The 17612-nt window shown below is 45.6% G+C and overlaps 1 protein-coding gene across 3 annotated transcripts; it reads left to right on the forward strand.

Moving 5' to 3' along the window:
- The first annotated feature begins 730 nt into the window (after nt 1-730).
- ZDHHC23 (zinc finger DHHC-type palmitoyltransferase 23) lies at nt 731-15586 on the forward strand. 3 transcript variants are annotated; one of them, XM_019983543.2, is made up of 5 exons: nt 731-870; nt 1455-1649; nt 6282-6992; nt 8558-8725; nt 10750-15586. In XM_019983543.2, exons 2-5 carry the CDS (start codon nt 1507-1509, stop codon nt 11015-11017), a joined length of 1290 nt encoding a protein of 429 aa, XP_019839102.1. In that variant the 5' UTR covers nt 731-870; nt 1455-1506; the 3' UTR covers nt 11018-15586. The 3 variants fall into 3 exon arrangements, with proteins under 3 accessions (XP_019839102.1, XP_019839261.1, XP_019839181.1); XM_019983702.2 differs by having other exon boundaries at nt 8567-8725; XM_019983622.2 differs by having other exon boundaries at nt 733-870; nt 1474-1649.
- Nucleotides 15587-17612: the final 2026 nt, after the last annotated feature.

Genomic DNA, 17612 nt, shown 5'->3' on the forward strand with positions numbered 1-17612 from the left:
CCGACACGCTTTAAAAATTTTTTGTGCAAAATTAAAACCCAAAAAGGACTCTCATCCTAGGGCAGTTTTTATTTCTAATATGCAGCCTGCTGGTCTAATGCAGACTGCTTGCCGGAAATCATGAAAATGAACAAGTTGGATAATTAACAGATCAAGGACAGGGATGGGCCTTTAAGAGAAGGTTAGCGAATTTGGGGGCGGTACATCGGTAACAATTCGCGGTGGAGAGCTCCACCAACGCCTGTTGCTGTAGTCTCAGTGAGACTGGCCGACCCACGGCTCTCCTGTACTTCGGAAACCCTCCCGGCTCCGGGGTTTCCCGTATTTCCGCCTCCGCGCCTTCCCCGACCCGAGGCTCCCGAGGCTGCCCCGCCCACGCACCGCCCGCAGGCACCCGCGGGGCCGGGCGGGGTGGGGCGGAGGTGCGGGGCCAGCCCGGGGCCCGACCGCCTGGACCGGCTCCGGGAGCCCGAGCTCGGCTCCTCCGCGGCCCCGGGCGCCCGGGCCGCGGGCCGGGGAGGGGCCTCGCTAGGGCAGGGGGGGCCTTCGCACGTGCGAGCGGGCGGGGATCCCCGGCGCCGGGGGCGGGGCACCCGGAAGCTCACGGACCTGCGGCGCTGAACCCCGCCGGCCCGGGGGCGGCGGGGACGCCGCGGGGAGGCGGGAGCACCGCCCGGGCGGCGGCCGGCTGTGGTCACAGGTGGGCGGCAGCAGAGAGCGGAGCCGGGGTCCCCGAGACTCCAGTCATCGCGCCCGTAACCCAGCGGAGCAGAGATCCCGGAGCCGCGTCCGCGCCCCGGGAGAAGCCAACCCTGCTCTTCTCCGCCTCGGCCTCTTTGGCTGTGGCCGCACCTCGGCTCCGGAGCGCAGGTAACTTCCCTCCCAAGGTCATTCTTCGGGCTGGGCGGCGTGGCGTTCTCGGTCCGCCCACGTTCTTGCGATTGACGGGGGCGGTAGAGGCGCGCCCAGCCTGCTGAGGAGAAGCGGGGCTGGACGGCGACCCCGAGCGTTGACCGAGCTCCTCTCCCGAGCCGGGTCGTCGGCCCCAGCGGGTAGACGCTTTGTTTCCGCCCGCAGCCCCGAGGGTGTTTCCATCCGCACCCAAGCTTCGGGCGGGGACAGCTCGGTTCTCCCCAGCCCGCACCCGCAGGTGAGCGCAGCCACCCGCGCCCGGGCTGTCCCGGGCCGCGTAGTCGGCTGTCGTCATGGGAACCGCTGGTGCCCAGACGGCGCTGGTCCTGGATCGGGGGTACCTGGCATTGAAGGCAGCTCGGAAGCGGCTGGAGCCCTAGAGCTCTGCGTCTGGCCAAGGACAGCCAGAAAATCCTGATGAAAAGGGGACCACCTCCCCCTCGTTCTCATTTTTTAATTCTCAGGCGTTGGTGGTTAATCAGAGATGGAAGTGGATGTGTTTACGAGATGTGAGTTGTATTCGTTCCACTTTTCTTTCTGAGGGCTTCGTGTGCCTCGTAGTGACAGGTGGAAATCACGACCCAGAAGGGCACTATGAAGCCAGTGAAGAAAACCAAAGCGGAAGAACCTGAATTGGAGCCCCTGTGCTGCTGCGAGTACATAGATCGAAATGGGGAAAAGAACCACGTGGCTGCTTGTTTGTGTGATTGCCAAGATCTGGACGAAGGGTGTGATAGGTAAGCACTGTGTGTTTCTTGATACTGACCCCACCGGCCCTTTTGAGAACTACTATGTATACTTGGCGCTTAGCCATCCAGAACACTAGAATTTGCTCTTCATTCTGTTTCTACTTATCTCCAACTGAAAGTTGTTTTTCTGTGTCAAGTGTGAGGGCTTGATAAAGATGAATCATTATTCAGTAGTGCACAACTGTCTGTTCAGCACAGTTTATTAGGAATTATTATTTCTCATTTAAAGGGAGAAGATGATGGAGAGAACAGGCAGATAATGAAATAGTAGACAAGTTAAATTGTGTAAAAAAATAAAATGCAGGCCAGTACAATCTGTAAGTTTAAAATGAACACATTAGTACCAGGAAGTTCCTACATTCTCAGTGGTCTCAGCATTCAGAGACTGACACCTTGGGACTGGCTTGCACTTGGCCACAAAGGGCCTTGAGGGTTGAAAAATCGGTCTCACCCTTCTTTCTGGGGAGGCGATCCAGCAAGAGGCATGATCGTACCCTGGACGGGTTGTTTTCAGCATGAGCAGCAGCACTATCCTGATTGATGCTGTTACATTTGGCTTTTATTTTCACCATTATCCCAAGTGATGAAAATTAACTATCCAAAGAACCAGTTTCTAACATCACTGAAAAAATTTTGTACCAAATAGTAATAACCTGGTCTTTATCCATTTTCTAAGTAATTATGTACTTAAAAACTGTTATCACATGGAAAGCATAGTGTGGGGAGGACAAGGATGGTGGAGACTTGCTTTCCCCATTGGTAATTGCTGCTGCTGCTGCTGCTAAGTCGCTTTAGTCGTGTCCGACTCTGTGCGACCCCATAGACGGCAACCCACCAGGCTCTCACGTCCCTGGGATTCTCCAGGCAAGAACACTGGAGTGGGTTGCCATTTCCTTCTCCAATGCATGAAAGTGAAAAGTGAAAGTGAAGTCGCTCAGTTGTGTCCGACTCTTAGCAACCCCATGGACTGTAGCCCACCAGACTCCTCTGTCCATGGGATTTTCCAGGCAAGAGTACTGGAGTAGGGAGCCATTGCCTTCTCCACATTGGTAATTACATCTGGTTTAAAAAAAGTCAATGAAATGGTATATTGCTGACTTACATCTTGGGTGTGTTAATCTTGCCATGAGAAGCATTCCTGGGGACTACTGCAGTCTAGTATTCCATAACCCCTTTATAATTCTTCCTTGACAGTGTGTATAATGTCTTATTATTGTTTAGTGCTAAGTTGTGTCCAGCTCTTTTGCAACCCCATGGACTGTAGTCCCTAAGGCTCCTCTGTCTATGGGATTTCCCAGGCAAGAATACTGGAGTAGGTTGTAATTTCCTTCTCCAGGGGATCTCTCTGATCTAGGGGTCAAACCCATGTCTCCTGCATTGCAGGTGGATTCTTTACCACTGAGCCACCTAAAAGGCCCTGTATAATCTTTTACAGGTACCTTTAAGTATAGGTTCTTTAGACTTAGGTAAAATCCTAAGATTTTCCATCCTGAGAAAATGGAGCACTTTGGACTAATGAATGGAGAAATGATGCCTTTTCTGTAACCTGCATCACTCAAAACCACTGCTTTTCCATTAGCCTTCTAACTCTTCCTGCCTCCCAACCCTTGAGACCTGAGCTGCCCCTGAGTTCTCTTCTCTTCATATCCTTCTCTGGAGATGAGCTCCCAGCGTTTCCATAAACGTGCTGCTCTGTATGCCTCCCGTATAGTTAGTTCCCATTCATTTCCAGGTCTAGCCCTATTCTTTAAAATTCTAAATTTCTAAAATTGATGTTATCCTTCCTTCAACTGTTCCTTTCCATAATAGCCTAAGTATGCAAAAAATTCAACAATACCACCTGTCCACCAGACTCCGTCATTTGAGTCATACTAGTGTGATCTCTTTTCTCAGCTATTTGTAAGGCAACCATTTTGCCTTTTTGCATTTCTTTTTCTTAATCACCGCCTCCTGTACAGTGTCACGAACCTCCGTCCATAGTTCTTCAGGTACTCTGTCTATCAGATCTAATCCCTTGAATCTGTTTGTCACTTCCACTGTATAATTGTAAGGGATTTGATTTAGGTCATACCTGGATGGTCTAGTGATTTTCCCTACTTTCTTCAGTTTAAGTCTGAATTTTGGCATAAGGAGATCTCTTCAAGAAAGTTAGAGATACCAAGGGAACATTTCATGCAAAGTTGGGCACAATGAAGGACAGAAATGGTATGGATCTGATAGAAGCAGAAGATATTAAGAAGAGGTGGCAAGAATACACAGAAGAACTATATTAAAAAGGTCTTCATGACCCAGATAATCACAATGGTATAATTACTCACCTACAGCCAGACATCCTGGAATGTGAACACAAGTGGGCCTTAAGAAGCATTACTAGGAACAAAGCTAGTGGAGGTGATAGAATTCCAGTTGAGCTATTTCAAATCCTAAAAGATGATGCTGTGAAAGTGCTGCACTCAATATGCCAGCAAATTTGGAAAACTCAGCAGTGGCCACAGGACTGGAAAAGATCAGTTCTCATTCCAATCCCAAAGAAAAGCAGTGCCGAAGAATGCTCAAGCTACTGCACAATTGTACTCATTTCACACGCTAGCAAAGTAATACTCAAAATTCTTCAAGCCACGTTTCAACAGTACACGAACCATGAACTTCCAGATGTTCAAGCTGGATTTAGAAAAGGCAGAGGAACCAGAGATCAAATTGCCAACATCCATTGGATCATATAAAAAGCAAGAGAGTTCCAGAAAAACATCTACTTCTGCTGTATTGTACGCCTGACTGTGTGGATCATTACAGACTGTGGAAAATTCTTAAAGAGATGGGAATATCAGACCACATGACCTGCCTCCTGAGAAATCTGTATGCAGGTCAAGAAGCAACAGTTAGAACTGGACATGGAACAATAGACTGGTTCCAAACTGGGAAAGGAGTACGTCAAGCCTGTATATTGTCACCATGTTTATTTAATTTATATGCAGAGTACATCATGAGAAATGCTGGGCTGGATGAAGCACAAGCTGGAATCAAGATTGCTGGGAGAAATATCAATAACCTCGGATATGCAGATGACACCACCCTCATGGCAGAAAGCGAAGAAGAACTAAAGAGCCTCTTGATGAAAGTAAAAGAGGAGAGTGAAAAAGTTGGCTTAAAGCTCAACATTCAGAAAACTAAGATCATGGCATCCGGTCATGATCACTTCATGGCAAATAGACGGGGAAACAATGAAAGCAGTGAGAGACTTTATTTTGGGGGGCTTAAAAATCACTGCAGATGGTGACTGCAGCCATGAAATTAAAAGACACTTGCTCCTAGGAAGAAAACCTATGACCAACCTAGACAGCATATTAAAAAGCAGAGGCATTACTTTGCCAACAAAGGTCTGTCTAGTCAAAGCTTTTTTTCTCCAGTAGTCATGTATAGATGTGAGAGCTGGACTATAAATAAAGCTGAGTGCCAAACAATTGATGCTTTTGAACTGTGGTGTTGGAGAAGACTCTTGAGAGACCTTTGGACTACAAGGAGATCAAACCAGTCTATCCTAAAGGAAATCAGTCCTGAATGTTCATTGGAAGGACTGATGCTGAAGCTGAAACTTCAATACTTTGGCCACCTGATGCGAAGAACTGGAAGAGACCCTGATGTTGGGAAAGATTGAGAGCAGGAGGAGAAGGGGATGATGGAGGATGAGATGGTTGGATGGCAATCACTGACTTGACGGACATGAGTTTGAGCAAGCTCTGGGAGTTGGTGATGGACAGGGAAGCCTGGCGTACTGCAGTCCATGGGGTCGCCAAGAGTCGGACACAACTGAGGGACCAAACTGAACTGAGTGTGATCTCTACGCTTCCTGACGCTACCCCCTGCCCTCCTGAACTGGTTTACTCTCCAGGCGCAGGATGGGTTTTGTGCTGCACTCAGGTCTCTCCAGGAGAAGGCAATGGCACCCCACTCCAGTACTCTTGCCTGGAAAATCCCATGAGTGGAGGGGCCTGGTAGGCTGCAGTCCACGGGGTTGCGAAGAGTCAGATACGACTGAACGACTTAGCAGCAGCAGCAGCAGCAGCAGCAGCAGGTCTCTCCACAGAACGCCTCCTTGCCTTCCTCCCCACCCAGATGAGTACTAGCCAGCATCAAGTTCCAGCACAGATTCCCTTTTCCACAAAGACCCCTGTGATGACTCCACCCAGAAATGTGTCCTCTCTTCTGAGCATACTTTACAGTGTTGGCCTGTATAGTTCATTGGGCGATTTTATTATTTTGTCACTTATCTAATATTTCTTGAATTCCTGTGTTGTCTTCACAACTAGATTGTAAATGGTTTTTTTGAGAGTTTTATGTCTCGACACCTACCCAAGTCTAAACAGTACTTAGGTGGAATATGTGTGTATTCCCGTGTATTTGTTCCATGTAGAAATAGTTCTGTTAAATATCTAAATATTTTATCATTTGAATTAAAAAATTATACATGAATCTGTAAGGCTCTTGTTTAATAGTAAGGAAGTTAAACCCTTGGCCTTTGGCATCTTTTATCATTTACCTTGCTGTCTGGCCTGCAGTGTGGGGTGGTTTTTAATTCAACAAACATGTACCATGGGCCTTCTCTGTGCTCTTTCTGAATAGATGGATCACGTGTAAGTCCGTGCAGCCTGAGACCTGTGAAAAGATCATGGACACGATCTCAGACCGCCTCCGGATTCCTTGGCTTAGGGGAGCCAAGAAAGTTAACATTAGCATCCTTCCCCCACTGTTCCTGCTGCCTGTCTTCCTCCGAGTGGCTTCCTGGCATTTTCTCCTTGGGGTGGTGGTTTTGACCTCCCTCCCCGTGCTGGCTCTGTGGTACTACTACCTCACTCACAGAAGGAAAGAACAGACTCTGTTTTTCCTGAGCCTCGGACTGTTCTCTCTGGGCTACATGTACTATGTGTTCCTGCAGGAAGTGGTCCCCAAGGGGCGTGTGGGGCCCACTCGGCTGGCTCTTCTTACCTGCGGGTTATTGCTCATCCTCTTCGCCTTGTACAGAGCCAAGAAGAATCCAGGCTACCTCAGAAACCCAGCACACAATGACAGGGCTCTAAGTGGCAGCCAGGTCGAATGCCTGAACAGAAAAGGGCCTGAGAAGCCCAAGGGGTTCCCCAGCGCAGATCTGTCTGGCGGTCTCAACAACCGCGCACCCAAGGATGAGACTAAGGACTCCCCGAGGACGTCGGCCGGAAGCCCGGCCAAAGGGAAGGATGACTGGTGCGCCAAGTGCCAGCTGGTGCGGCCAGCCCGGGCGTGGCACTGCCGGATCTGCGGCATCTGTGTGAGGAGGATGGATCACCACTGTGTCTGGTATGTTGGAAAGATCTGGAGGCTTGCGGAGCCTACAGAAGCCCTCCTGAGACTCGCGGGGCGTGCTTTCCCTTTGTTTCCATCCTCGTCTCTCCCGCTCCCAGCTTTACACCTTGTAGATATTTGTGGGCTGTATATGGTGTTGCCACTTAGTCATCAGTTTTTCGAGCTTCACAAATTTAGTTCTTTTCAGTCATTTCCTGAAGGTGTTTTTTTTTTTTTTTTTGGGCTTTCTCTTCTTAGCTGCCCCTCATTTTCTCCTTACTAAGAGAGAGGTATCTACAGTTGAATGACATTTAAAAAAAGAATGTATTAGAAGTAATACAGGTGCGTCTCCCTCACAGAGCTTAGGAACATGTTCCTGTACCTCTAGGTGACTCTTATCCTCTGACTGTGTATTCTTCCATCATTTAGATGTACCAGTGATTTCTAGTCTACATTCTTAAGGCTCTTCCAGATAATTCCCTATTTGGTTATCTGTGCAGAAGTGGGCTTTTTTGGGGCACTTCTCTGCTGCCCAGTGACAAATGAGGACACCTGAGGCCTGTAAGATGTGAAATGTGACTTTTAAAGAAAATGTTGCAGCTTCACTGACTAAATCTTAAAAGGGGTGTGATTCACTCAGATATGAATGTTCTCAGTAGCTTGTTCACAACTTTCTCACTCTTGAGGCAGTCACAGTCAGTGAATTACTCTTTTTACGCCTAGCATTCTGATCATGTTCCACTCTCCCTCTTAGAAGGGGATGTGGAAAAGGGTGCTGACCGCCCGGACGGCACAGAAGCGGACCTTAAGTTCAAGGCTTGTGAACAGGGACAGCTGTTTTTCTGGGGCTTTGGGCTTTAGGAGTAAACAGGTATTTTCATTTTTAGGTTTTCTTCTTCTCTGTCTTCATCATTTATTCTCATGCATGCCTGTGTATGTGCGTGTGGGGTGGTGGTGGTCCATTTGCAAGCGCTGGTTTGCAGAGGGCCTGACAGCCTCGCTTATGAGATCTCTGCCCATGGATTATCCTGATGTGCCCGTCCACGTGCCCTGCAAATGGCCATGACATGGAACTCTGTACGTGACAAGTAGTCTGCATACTATTGAGCTGTTCTCCAGCCCCACACTGCATTTCTAACCTCCTGGGATCTTTTATTAATATATGTATTTAATAGGGTTTTTTTTTTCCCACACTGTGTAATACTTCTGATTTAGCATTTTTAAGTTTTTATAACTCTGATACCATCTTATCCTTATGGCAGTGATGACAGTGTTAACTCTTAACACTGGGTGACAGACCTCACTAATATCTAGAAAGATTTCTTAGCTGTGTTTTACTTTTCATGTACTCTTGTCCTTAAACTAATGAGATGATTTCTCTTTGCAAAGATTAGAGAATGTAAGAGTACATCTCTCAGCAGACGAAATTTTAATTCCCTAAAAGTGGAAAACAAGAGAACATATTTTTTTTAATAACTGAAATGCATACTATCCCTGTATTAAATGCTTTCTTGTTTATTGAGTTACATAGAGAACTTTTAAAGACATGTTTGCTTTCTTCCCCCTTGTGCTGTTTTGAGGATAAATAGCTGTGTCGGAGAATCAAACCATCAAGCATTTATACTTGCCCTTTTGGTCTTCCTGCTCACCTCGGTGTATGGGATAACGCTGACCTTGGACACCATCTGTACAGACAGAAGTGTCTTCACAGCTCTCTTCTATTGCCCTGGAGTTTATGCAAATTACAGGTGAGATCCCCATACAGGGGCCCCTGGAAGAGGGAGTGGATTTGCAGTCAGCATAAGGGGCTGTGATCTGCGGCTGGGTGAGGAGTTCTCACCCAAAACACGGGACAGGTTCTAGGGGTGCTGGGTAGCCCCAGAATTGCTAGTACACAACTGTGCAGTGGATATGTGCATTTTTCTCGGGTGATGTCAGAAGGAGCGCTGACCTTAAAAAGTGAGGAACTAGTGCTCTCCAGGTAAGACCAGGCTTACTCAGGGACTTCAAGTGACCACTGGCATGCCAAAGGTAGCTGAAACTGCAATAACTCTCAGTCTCTGGGGATGAGTATCAGGGGATGTTTCACTTCATTGCTGCTTTCTGGTGCTCTGTAGCCCAGTCTTAATTTATTGCTTCTGACCCTTTTCTGAAATGCTTACAATCTCTATAACCTTTCTTTTCTATTTAACCTCCATTGATTTTTTTTTTCTGTTCTACTTTTTTTTTTTTTTAATCACCACTCATGATCACTATAGTATCTAGGTCAAAATTTCCTTCAGCGTTTTTAGGTTGGGGCCCATTTATCTAGTGTGAGGATTACCATGTTTTAACAGAAGCTGGAATTTTTTTAGCTTTGGCCTAGCCCCCCATCCCCCTCACTCAAAACTCTGCTTTAGGACATTTATCACAAGCCACTAAGAATAGTAGTTACTGAAGAATTTCACCACCTATGAAGACTCAACATAAAGAGGAAAGGACACTCTTAACCCGAGGAGGGCCCGTCTGTTCTAATGCCCATGAATGTCTGGGTCTGTAATAGCAAGGAGCAGAGCTGTCCATGGACTGGTACAGACAAGCGCCTGGGCAGACAAAGCAGACTGTCTTGAAAACAAAGAGTGAGAAGAAAGCAAAGGACCTTGAGGGTCCTTGTATGTTAGTAAGCATGAGTTTTTAACCTGTGGGCCTCATAAATGAAACGAGGAACATAGTCCAGCTACTATGTTCTCAGTGCTGTGGACCAACGATTCACGTCTCCTCCCTGGGTCTTAGTGTTCTCATCTTTGAAGTGCTTTAATCATCCCTTTCAGCTTAACAGTGAAGATTCTGAACCAGTTTCCAGCTAACTCATTTGCACATGTTGACTGAAAATAACCAATTGGCAGACATAAGATGAGCTGGAAGGGGCTTTCTTGCCCCATGGGGTTTTGTTTGGTTTGCAGAAGTGGGGTTTGAAATGTGGTTGTGCTCCTGATGCTCCTGTGGAGCTGACCAGGAAAGGGCTGCCTGTGCGGGGAGCTGTCCTCTGACTTGTGCTCAGCAACCTGAGAGGACGGAGATGAATAACCTCAGCATTGCTCATCGGAGAAGGCAATGGCACCCCACTCCAGTCTCTTGCCTGGAGAATCCCATGGACAGAGGAGCCTGGTAGGCTGCAGTCCATGGGGTCGCTAAGAGTCGGACATGACTGAGTGACTTCACTTTCACTTTTCACTTTCATGCATGGAGAAGGAAATGGCAACCCACTCCACTATTCTTGCCTGGAGAATCCCAGGGACGGAGGAGCCTGTTGGGCTGCCATCTATGGGGTTGTACAGAGTCGGACACGACTGACTCGACAGCAGCAGCAGCAGCAGCATTGCTCCTGGGTTCCCACCCACAGTTCCTGGAGGGACGTTTTCGGCAATCTCATGGCGCCTTTATTTTCTTCTGCACTGAAAACAATTTAGGAATTATTCATTCAGCAAACAGATTTTGAATGGTGTTGTGTCAGGTATTGTGTTGGTTGTATGGGGGCTGCAAAACACACAAAACGGTCCTTACTGTTCCCGTTTCACACCCTAGAAAAGGGGGCACCAGTAATGATAAAATAGGACATCTTAATAGTCATAAATGAAGCAGGTATTGGCATTCCGAGGATGGGAAAGGTGGGGTAATCAGAGAAGGTGCCAGAGTCCTTAGGAGTAAGTACTGTGTGTGTAAAATGGTACCATGCGGACGGCTTTCTCAACGTGAAGCGTCGGCCGCCCTGACCTGCCTTTCCCGTTCCCAGCTCGGCTCTGTGCTTCACCTGCGTGTGGTACTCTGTGATCATCACGGGGAGCATGGCCTACATCTTCCTAATCCAGCTGATAAACATCAGCTACAACGTGACCGAGAGGGAGGTGCAGCAGGCCCTGCGACAGAAGACGGGGCGCCGGCTGCTCTGCGGGCTCATTGTGGACACAGGCCAGTACAATCGGGGCTTCCTGCGGAACTGGCACCAGTTCTCCACCCTGGGCGCGCACCCCTTCCACCACCCTGCCGAGGACATTGTCTGAGTGCCTTCTGTACGGCTCCAGGGGTGGGGGGTGGCTCCTCCCTCTGCTCCCTTGCGTCGGACACTTCGGTACACGCAGGATGCTCATGTTTATCCCTTGTTTCCTAAAGGCATTATAGGGCCATGCTCAGGTTTAGGCGCTGGACTGGGAAGAAATGAGTTTTTCTGACTTCATAACTTAAAAAGAGATTTTTATATCTAAGAGGTAAAAGTAGAGCCATTCCTTTCCAGTCACCTTACTAAGTCACCATAAGTTGCGGATTGCTAATGCACAAACGGATAGAAGCAGTTCCCACCCATTACTATGGGAGAAAGAGCCTTGGATCAGGAGAGTTTCTAGTCCCTCTTTCAATTCTGAATAGCCATGCGACCCTCAGTCAAGCCCCTTCGCCGAGTCTCAGGTTTACCTGTCAAGTGGGTACTGATGCCTGCCCTGGCTACCTCACAGAGCGGATGTTGGGGGGTGGGGGTCCCGTGAGGGATGGGTTATGTTAGAAAACACAGAAAAAACAACTAAAGCACCAGAGAGGTATGAAGTATTATTAGGAGAATACTAAGACTGGAAAAAATATTTGTAGGTCAGAATACTGAAGCTAGTATTATTGGAGTAATCCGTTTTCAGCATTTCAGAGTGAAAAACAGATCCTCAAATACCATGTTGTACAGTTAGGGGAATTTCTCTTTCTGAGGTATTAGATGTTAACTACTCAAATAGATGACCAGATGGATTTACGCTATCATCTGATATTGAAAGGATAGTTGATGATTTTAAGCATAATTATTACTAGTATAATGTACAGTGGTCATGAGTTTAGGTGATGAGTTCTTATATTTACCTTACTTCTTATGTATTTATTCTGTTTGGATTTACTCCAAGTAACTCCAGTAGGCATCAATGTTTTTTCCTTCCCATGTTTTGCCTGGTCAGGTGCTTGCACACTTGTGACAATGACTGGACAAGAACAGACACTCCTGTGGGAAACAGTTCACTCTCTTTCTGGGTAGGGTGGCTGGTTATATCAAGGGCTTGACGTTTTTGTTCACGTAAGTAATACAGATACTGTCAGCAACAGCACTAAGTTGCAAAAACCAGTCTTTTGGCGTTCACATTGTTCTGGCATGAGCTCTATTTGAGCGGCTGATTGATGTCTTCCCACTTAACTTGCACCTTCTTCTCATTCACCTTGCCCAAGATAGAAGTGTCTCACTGGGAGAGAAGAAACAGGGTATATGTGGTTTCCACTAATTAATAGATTACTGTTCTTCCCTAGTTCTTCCTAAATTGTTTCTTTAATCATATCTCAAAATGGAAAATGTATAAAGGATTAACTATTTGGCATGGGCCCATTCTGCCATAGAATTAAGATGAGGCAATTGATATCACATGGGGAAAATACCCTCTTGAAATACTTGGTTTTGTACCTGTACTTCTTTATAAAACCCCAAAGAATTCATGAGTTCTTAAATTTGCCTTGGCTTATAGCTTAACATAGGAGAAATATTTCCAGCTTTTTCAGTCTTTCTGTGTGTGCTGCTGTAGCAAGAGGTTTGTAAAGGTCGAGAGGAAACATTGCTACTTGTACATTTCTGCCCTCTGCAGCTGGCACCACCCCTAGTCCTGCCATTAATCAAGGCTCTCCTCAAGACACAAACCACATTTTTATACAAGCTTGTCATTGCTCTCCCCAGAGATGGACTGTTTAATGAATGATAGACTCCATATTACATTGATGATGAGCCAACGAGCAAGTCTGGGGATGTTAGCAGTCTGTGGTTTGTATAGTAATGCCCTATCCCTGGCCCAGAATCAGGCATTTATTTGGAATTCATTGGAGCTGATATAACTAATTTCTTTATGTATGGTTGGAGATAAGAGAGAGTAATAATGTCAAGGACAGCACACGTGGCCAGAAATCTCTGATTATAGTCTCCTGAATGCCAGATTCAGAGCCAACTCAGATTGTTTAGCAATTGATAATAAAATTAACAGAAATGTTAGGATAGTCCATAATCTTGGCCTCTGGCCAAATCTTTAGCAACAATGAAAATACAGTGTGCTGAAGATGTGTGTCTGCTCAGAGGCTCAGTTGTGTCCCTTTTGTGACCCCATGACTGTAGCCCCCCAGGCTCCTCTGTCTATGGGATTCTCCTGGCAAGAATACTGGAGTGGAATGCCATTTCCTCCACCAGGGGATATTCCCGACCCAGGGATCACATCTGCATCTCTTACATCTCCTGCATTGGCAAGCAGATGCTTTACCACTGGCGCCACCTGGGAAGTCCCCAGCTGAAGATGAGGACTACTCAAAAGACCAGACTGATCTGAGAGAATGAGGAATGATCATCATCTTTATAACAACACACCCCCAATAGGGTTACCTGGATGGGCAATTCACTGTTTCCCCTCACTCAGATAAGGACTTTCTTTGCATATTATTCTGGCTGATTGTAATTAAGGTGCTTGTTTGAAGTTCTTTGAGAACTTCATGATTGGCAGTGTATAGAAGAAAGCACAAACCTTTGCAAAGCTCAGTGGTTTTGTGGAGGTAAAAGCCCATTGAAGTATTTGCACCAAAAGGAGCAGCAGCCTATCTGTGAGCAGTTTCTGTAGACTCTGAGACGTCCTTTAGCTGTACTCCTGGACTTTCAAGCCTTTTTACCATCTGGAACCATATGAGGGATTTTGTTCTTTTAAAGGACAAGGTCTCTGTGAAGGAATGATCCCCAGAGAATGGTGGTGGTAACCGTGGGGAATTGCCCAGCAAACCTGAAGCCCATAGTTTCTTGGCCGTAGGAGCAGGCTTGCCCCATTGTGGTGCAGACAAGTGGGTCTCCCCCTGTCACCCCACATCCTCAGCCTCTGTTAAACATACTGGATGTGGAGTTTACTAAATGATCTACTGTGATCTGACCACTTATATTATGGTCATGCCACTGTGTCCTCTTCCTGGGGAAGAGAAAGTGTTCCACTTGGAAGAGGGAGAAACCATTAAGGATCAGGACTGCATAAAGGGAGAACATCCTTCAATACTCAAAAACGTTTCTTATGCTACCCAAAGAGTACTTTGTGGTTATTGCTGGTCATACCTGAAGCAAGCTGACCATCCGTTGACAATGCCTTTTTGGTAGGTTTCTCTGATGCTGCTGAAGTCAAGCCTTAAGTGTGTTTTGGGAATGCTGGGCTGCCCTTCTCATGTCAGCCACCCGTGTGTGTGTGTTTAGGACCCTGTAAATCTTTGCTTTCCAAGTAGTCATGGTTTCCTTTGGTGAATGAAGTACTTGTCTTCCACTGTACCATCTGCCTAGCAGAAAGACTGCTACGGACTTCCTCTTATGCAATAGTCCTTGGTACTTGTAAAATTTTTAGCAAGAAAAAATTTTCTATACTAGAATCTTCCACTGCCAGAAGACACAATGCTGGTAAGGTTCTCTGTAAGAGTGACCATTTGCTTAATAGGCTATTTCCTTTGGGTAGGCTGTTAGCTTTTTTATTATAAAACTCAACTTATATAGGCAAAAATATGACATCTTGAAGCACAGTTTTAACCAGGATGTTTAAAAATTAATGTTTTGTGAGGTTTAAGGTCTCTTTAAATTAGGTAAGTAGGTTTATATGACAACTTCATTTTAGCCATATTTTGGTATCCTGTATTTTAAAAAGCATTTCCTCAAATAAGAAATGGATAATGGAGACTTTTGCTTGAGGCACCTGTTTGGAAAATGGTTTTCTCATCAGCAGCTTGACAAGTGTGCCATTTTGTATTAAACATTACAGACGTGATGCAGGTGGTGAATGAGAAGTAAGCTTCACTTAATGCTGAAGAAAATTCAGTATGTTCTTGTGGATGTTTGTTGTGACTAATACAAACTTTTTGCAAAATCAGCTACATTTAATCCTGTTTCTAATGGATAGTTATTCCCACTTCAGTTGGCACAAAGCTTTTCACTGTAGTAGCAGCAGCAGGTCAAAAACTGGTTGAACAGAGACCTTCTTTAGGGGTTGTGACTATTTCCGTCAGGCCTGTGACTCGTCACTACTCTAACCTTCCTGATGGCATCTTTTACTTCTAGAAAAATCATACTTGTAAGAGCAAAGCTTTAAAACCACAGCTAGTCTATTCTAGTTATGGATGCAACTAAAATCTGCTGTTTCTTCAGATGGTGCCACTGACAAGATGCTGTGCTACAGAACTCACAAACTCATCATGTTGTGATCCTATAGTCTGCGTGATTTTGACCGTTTGAGTTGTTAGGGCTTCTGAGCCTTTTCATTTGATTGCATTTCTGGGTCTGATTTTAGACTAGAGGAAGCCCAGGAAAATTTATTTAATATTATATTTCATATTTAATGTAACTAACTCAGCAACGCTAGAGGGGATTTCTGAAGCCAACTCTGGAGGCTGTGGGCTAAATGTTTTGCACTGTTTTTATACTTGTATTCGTATCCTCTTATCACCTCAGACACAAGGCCTTTCAAATGGAAATTTAAAGACTGACTGCCATTCATGTAAAATAATGTACTGTGACCAAGTTGTTTAAATGGAAAATAAAGTGCTTTCTTTAAGGAAAATAGTTGATGCTTCTTGGTTTGTCTCCTGAACTCTTGAGCCTTAAGAAAGGCCTGCATTAGAGCTGGGCTGCCTCTCTGGCTACCTGTCCTGCCCATGCTGTGGATGGAAACTGCCCCCAGCCCTCAACTGTTCTTTTCCTTGTGGTTACTTTTCCAGTTGTCTAGGCTGGGGGTACTGCTTATTCGGGCATTGTACTAGCAACAATGTTTCATTTGTTTTTGGCTGGGCAGCATGTGCAAATTTAGTCCCCCAGGGATCAAACCTGCCTCCCCATCCCCCCTCCACTGGGGCTTGGAGTCTTAACCACTGGACTGCCAAGGAAGTCCAGCAGTAACATTTTAAATCATATCTTTTTTTAATTGGAGGCTAATTACTTTACTTTGCCCACCTTTTGGCCTTTGGCCACCTGATGTGGAGAGCTGACTCATTTGAAAAGACCCTGATGCTGGGAAAGATTGAGGGCCGGAGGAGAAGGGGACGACAGAGGATGAGATGGTTGGATGGCATCACTGACACAATGGATATGGGTTTGGATGGACTCCGGGAGTTGGTGATGGATAGGGAGGTCTGGCGTGCTGTGGTTCATGGGGTCACAAAGAGTCGGACACGACTGAGCGACTGAACGGAACTGAACTACTTTACAATATTGTAGTGGTTTTTGCCATACACTGACATCAATCAGCCATGGGGGTACATGTGTCGCCCATGCTGAACCCCGCTCCCACCTCCCTCCCCATCCCATCCCTTAGGGTTGTCCCAGTGCACCAGCCCTGAGCGCCCTGTCTCATGCATTGAACATGGACTGGCGATCTATTTCACATATGGTAACATACATGTTTCAATGCTATTCTCTCAAATCATCCCACTCTTGCCTTCTCCCAGAGTCCAAAAGTCTGTTCTTTATAGCTGTGTCTATTTTGCTGTCTTGCATACAGGGTCATTGTTACCATCTTTCTAAATTCCATATATATACGTTAATATACTGTATTGGTGTTTTTCTTTCTGACTTACTTCACTCTGTATAATAGGCTCCAGTTTCATCCACCCTATTAGAACTGATTCAAATGCATTCTTTTTAATAGCTGAGTGATACTCCATTGTGTATATGTACCACAGCTTTCTTATCCATTCGTCTGCTGATGGACATCTAGGTTGCTTCCATGTCCTGGCTATTATAAACAGTGCTGTGATGAATATTGGGGTACACTTGTCTCTTTCAATTCTGGTTTCCTCAGTGTTTATGCCCAGCAGTGGGATTGCTGGGTCATATGGCAGTTCTATTTCCAGTTTTTTAAGGAATCATCACACTTTTGTTATAGTTTGCATTCCCACCAACAGTGTAAGAGGGTTCTCTTTTCTCCGCACCCTCTCCAGCATTTAAATTGTATCTTTATGATACAGCAGCAAGAAATTGTTAGGTCATTTACTAAGTTTCTTGCTAAGTAGGTCATTTTCTAAGTTATTTTCCTGTGTCTCTTCAGAGGGTTTCTATAGGTAGGTAAAAAGTCCTTGCTGAAACAATCAGAATGTGGACTGCTGAAGACTCAATTTCTACTGATGCTTGAGGTGAAATCAAAGCAAAATAAAGCTTAAGAGACAAAACTTAAGCTTTCTGCAATTTATTTATTTAGACCCCTGGCAGGTTTATATGAGGGATCCACCCTTCTTTATCTACTGGCTTGGCATTAAAACAAAATTGGTATTTTATTTCTGACTGCTAATACCAGCCAGTGTGCTAAAGATAGGTGAAAACAGATTGTGATTTAGACAGGAAGAGGTTAACTATGAGTTGCTTTTAGTCCGTTTCTTTAGTGGCCATTAGTCTTAGAGTTTTTAGATGATGACTACAATCATATTAAAGGAAAAGATAAGTGAGAATAGGGACACTGGAAGAAATAAAGCTCAAATAGTGTTTTTTTTTGTATCTGAGTAAATCATAATACATCTTCCATAGAAGAAGAATATGTCATTTTGTAGGTGGTGTAGCTAGATATCCCTTCTAGGAAGTAAGAGACAATAACACGA

Source organism: Bos indicus, chromosome 1 (genome assembly GCF_029378745.1).
Source record: "Bos indicus isolate NIAB-ARS_2022 breed Sahiwal x Tharparkar chromosome 1, NIAB-ARS_B.indTharparkar_mat_pri_1.0, whole genome shotgun sequence".
Taxonomy (NCBI): Eukaryota; Metazoa; Chordata; class Mammalia; order Artiodactyla; family Bovidae; genus Bos; species Bos indicus.